The sequence below is a fragment of the Babylonia areolata genome, chromosome 15, assembly GCF_041734735.1.
Source record: "Babylonia areolata isolate BAREFJ2019XMU chromosome 15, ASM4173473v1, whole genome shotgun sequence".
NCBI lineage: Eukaryota > Metazoa > Mollusca > Gastropoda > Neogastropoda > Buccinidae > Babylonia > Babylonia areolata.
In genome coordinates, this window is record NC_134890.1 from 31,040,470 (window position 1) to 31,045,469 (window position 5,000).

The 5,000-nt window shown below is 44.7% G+C and overlaps 1 protein-coding gene across 1 annotated transcript in view; it reads left to right on the forward strand.

Annotated features, from left to right (window-relative positions):
* Positions 1 to 877: 877 nt before the first annotated feature.
* The window catches only part of LOC143290265 (EGF-like domain-containing protein 2), a 41,444-nt gene continuing 37,321 nt past the window's right edge, over positions 878 to 5,000 (forward strand). Inside the window, exon 1 of the mRNA XM_076599605.1 lies at positions 878 to 1,147. Within this exon, the coding sequence (XP_076455720.1) occupies positions 1,081 to 1,147 (67 nt within the window). The 5' untranslated portion in view covers positions 878 to 1,080. The remainder of the gene's footprint in view (positions 1,148 to 5,000) is intronic.

The window sequence follows — 5,000 nt, forward strand, 5'->3', positions numbered from 1 at the left end:
CACGATGTTTATGTGTGAACTTGAAAAAAAAAAATTGAATTCACTCACGTGGAGCATCGCGTGAATTCTACGCGAATCTATCTACTCATACAACATAAAGCAAAAACTTATATATATATATAAAATAAAAATAATATAGATATGGCTTTACGTTTTTAAATGCACGGTCTGTATACCTTTTATGACGGCGAAATGAAGCTTTTGCTACGAGGCAGTTGTTTCACATGCAAGAAGTGACTGTCATCCAGACAAAGCCACAGAGAACGGTTATGAAGGGATAATTTACGTCTGAAGGAAGAGGGTGTATGTGTGTGGGGTGGGGGTGGGGTTGGGGGTGGGGAAGGTGAATATGTGAGTGGTAAAGGGAAGGGTGGAAAGGACGGGGAATGGGTGGCGGGGGGTGGAGATGAGGGGTGGGGGGTGGGGGTGGAGGTGGGAGGTGATGGTGGTGCGGAAACACATGGCAAAGAACTGCCAAAGAAAGGGGTGTGGAAGGGAGGGGTTGAGGGAAGGTTGACAGGTGAGGAGGGGTAGGGAGGGGGGGGGGGGGGGTTGGGGGGCTGGGGGAGGTGGCGAAGGGGTAGGGAGTGTGTGTGGGGGGGTTCGGGGTGGGGAGTGGGAGAAGGGAGAGGTGAGAGGGAGAGAGAGAGAGAGGGGGGGGGGGAAGAGGGCACCATAAGGGACAGGTGAGGTGAAGGAAGAAAGAGAAAAGAAAAGGAGGAAGGGGGTGGGAGGGAGGGGGAGGGGGTGGGAGAAGGGAGAGGGGGAGAAGGAGGAGACAGGTGAGGTGAAGGAAGAAAGGGAAAAGAAGGGAGGGGGAGAGGGGTCTGGGGGTGTTGGGGGGGGGGGGGGTTGGGGGGCTGGGGGAGGTGAGGAGACGCAGGATCACTTCTCGAGAGACAGGGGTTCACAGAGGTCCACAGTGGAAAACTGTAGTACGTCTGGAACAAGTCTTGACACGCTCTCTCAAGAGGCGTAGAAAACAACAAGAAAACAGCAACAGTGGACGCCATTCTACCACTAAAGTAGCTAGTCGGTAACGAGGAAAGAAGGAGAAGACGAAAGTACCGAACCAACGGAATGGCTTCCCCAAACTTGTTTCAGATCCTGGCAACAGTTTTTCTGCTGATGGACCTCGTCGCTGTAGGTCAGTGGTGTGTTTACCATACTTTCACAGGAATGTTAGATCAGTGGTGTGTTCACCATACTTTCACAGGAATGTTAGATCAGTGGTGTGCTCACCATACTTTCACAGGAATGTTAGATCAGTGGTGTGCTCACCATACTTTCACAGGAATGTTAGATCAGTGGTGTGCTCACCATACTGTCACAGGAATGTTAGATCAGTGGTGTGCTCACCATACTGTCACAGGAATGTTAGATCAGTGGTGTGCTCACCATACTTTCACAGGAATGTTAGATCAGTGGTGTGCTCACCATACTGTCACAGGAATGTTAGATCAGTGGTGTGCTCACCATACTTTCACAGGAATGTTAGATCAGTGGTGTGCTCACCATACTGTCACAGGAATGTTAGATCAGTGGTGTGCTCACCATACTGTCACAGGAATGTTAGATCAGTGGTGTGCTCACCATACTTTCACAGGAATGTTAGATCAGTGGTGTGCTCACCATACTGTCACAGGAATGTTAGATCAGTGGTGTGCTCACCATACTTTCACAGGAATGTTAGATCAGTGGTGTGCTCACCATACTGTCACAGGAATGTTAGATCAGTGGTGTGCTCACCATACTGTCACAGGAATGTTAGATCAGTGGTTTGCTCACCATACTGTCACAGGAATGTTAGATCAGTGGTGTGCTCACCATACTTTCACAGGAATGTTAGATAAGTTGTGTGCTCACCATACTTTCACAGGAATGTTAGATCAGTGGTGTGCTCACCATACTGTCACAGGAATGTTAGATCAGTGGTGTGCTCACCATACTTTCACAGGAATGTTAGATCAGTGGTGTGCTCACCATACTGTCACAGGAATGTTAGATCAGTGGTTTGCTCACCATACTGTCACAGGAATGTTAGATCAGTAGTGTGCTCACCATACCGTCACACGAATGTTAGATCAGTTGTGTGTTTACAATACTTTCACACAGAGAAATCTGATTTGATAAAAAGAAATACAAATACAAATACTTTCACAGGAATGTTAGATGAGTGGTGTGCTCACCATGCTTTCACAGGAATGTTAGATCAGTGGTGTTTTAACCATACTTTCACAGGAATGTTAGATCAGTGGTGTACTCACCATACTCTCACAGGAATGTTAGATCAGTGATGTGCTCAGTATACTTTCTGAAGGATGTTAGATAAGTGGTTTGCTCACCATGCTTTCACAGGAATGTTAGATCAGTGGTGTGCTCACCATACTTTCACAGGAATGTTAGATCAGTGGTGTGCTTACCATACTTTCACAGGAATGTTAGATCAGTGGTGTGTTTAACATACTTTCACAGGAATGTTAGATCAGTTGTGTGCTCACCATACTGTCACAGGAATGTTAGATCAGTTGTGTGCTCACCATACTGTCACAGGAATGTGAGATCAGTGGTGCAGTTACCATACTTTAACAGGAATGTTAGATCACTGGTGTAATGAGTTTTGATAGTTTCAGGATCTGTTGGTGACATGTTTGATTGTGTACTATTTACGATTGTGTGGTATGACTTGTGTGTGTGCGTGCGCGTGTACATGTTTGTATTGTGCGGGGGTATAAGGGGTGGAGGGGGCGAGGGGGGGGCGTGGGGGGGATAGTTTTCAGTGATGTTAGGTATCTTGTGTTCAGTTTTTCCTTTTTGATATTTACATATGTGTACTATTTGTAAACGCCAAGGGCTAATTTTCAAGATTAGGCGTAAATGCTCATAATAACAATAATAATAATACTCACCATACTTTCTGAGGAATGCTAGATCATTGGTGTATTTACCATACTTTCACAGGAATGTTTGTTGCTAGCTGTTGACATTGAAAGGAATTTTCGTAATACTAGAGAGAAAAAAAAAAGCTCTGTTTGTATCACATTAGTGATGGATATTAAGTTTGAAGTTTTGTGTTATTAGTTGGTTGGAAATTCAGGAAGAGACGTGTTTGCTTTGAACTCGACAACGCATCAGGAAGACTGGAATCTTATCCGACGGGCGCACTAGCCGAGTGGTTAAAGCGTTGGACTTTCAATCTGAGGGGCGGGGATTCGAATCTCGGTGACAGCGCCTGGTGGGTAAGGGGTGGAGATTTTTCCGATCTCCCAGGTCAACATATGTGCAGACCTGCTTGTGCCTGAACCCCCTTCGTGTGCAAACGCGAGCATAAGATCAAATACGCACGTTAAAGTTGAAGAAATCCATGTCAGCGTTCGGTGGGTTATGGAAACACGTGCATGCCCAGCATGCACACCCCCCTCCCCCGAAAACGGAGTATGGCTGCCTACATGGCGAGGGTAAAACGGTCATACATGTAAAAGCCCACTCGTTTACACGCGAGTGAACGTGGGGGTTGCAGCCCACGAACGAAGAAGAAGAACCTTCCTGATACTGATGGCCTTTGTTGGCATCAATCATGGTAGACATCCTGACAGCAACTGGCTGACGGCAACTGGCTGGCATCAACTGGCTGGACTTAACGTGAACGTACACTTAGTCTTTTAACAGAAATTAGGTGGAAAGGTGGCCTGCTTAGCGAAAGTTTGAACAAGTAAAGATTTGTTCGTTCGTTCTTTGGTTTAACGTCTTTTCACTGTAAGTGATATTAGACGAGGGTAGGAAAAAAATCGAGTGGGGTGGGGGCTTGGGGAAGGGGGGGGGGGGCAGTAAGTGGGAGGGGCGGGGGGGGGGGGGGGGGCATGCGAGTAAGTGCAAGTGTGTGTGCGTGCGTGCGTGCGTGCGTGTGTGTGTGTGTGTGTGTGTGTGTGTGTGTGTGTGTGTGTGCGTGTATGCGTGTGTTACATATAGAAAACGGTTGATTTAAGTTTGGTTTTAGAGAGAGAGAGAGAGAGAGAGAGAGAGAAAGACAGAGAGAGAGAGAGAGAGAGTTGTCGTCTACCATAGACTGGTCTGCCGTTTTTATTTCTTTGAATTTTATAGAATTTACACAACAATGAATCGTTGAACTGAAGATATGATCCAGATGTGTTATCGTCACAGTTGATAGAGCACAAATCGCTGCTAATCCTGAATATGATAAAATGGTAAATATATTATTTGTTAAGTTATCCAGTCTTGTGTTGTTGACTGGCAAGGTTCCATTTGACTGGACTGTAGAGATAAGAAGACCTTGCAACACTGTTTGTTTGCGTGGCCTAGTTTTTGGACTCACTTGTGTAAACAAAGTGAGTCTATGTTTTAACCCGGTGTTCGGTTGTCTCTCTCTCTCTCTCTCTCTCTCTCTCTCTCTCTCTCTCTCTCTCTGTGTGTGTGTGTGTGTGTGTGTGTGTGTGTGTGTGTGTGTGTGTGTGTGTACGTGGTAAACTTTAACATTGACATTTTCTCTGCAAATACTTTGTCATTTGACACCAAATTAGGCAAAAAAATAGGAAAAATTCAGTTCTTTCCAGTCATCTTGTTTAAAACAATATTGCACCTCTGGGATGGGCACAAAAAAAAAAAGAAAAAAAAAAGGAAGCCTGATTATATGCAAACTGCATTTACTGTTATATTTATATTTTTTGTATTCTCTAAACTTGGCACTTTGATCTGATATTCTGACACAACAAGAGCAGTCATTATTATCATTTTTTGTTCAAACAGGAACTTCTTTTGCTAAGCATGGAAGTTTTATTTATTTTGCAAACGTTTTGGTGCAGATAGTAAAAAAAGGGAAATTGCTCTGTAATTAATGCTAGGGGACTTAATTTGCCACAAGTGAGTCTTGAAGGCCTTGCCTCTCTTGTTTTTTTTTTTTGTGTTTTTTTTTTTTTAAAGCGTCAGACAAAAGTGTTTATCTCTAGAGAAGTTATAAAACCCACCAAAACTCCATCGGATTC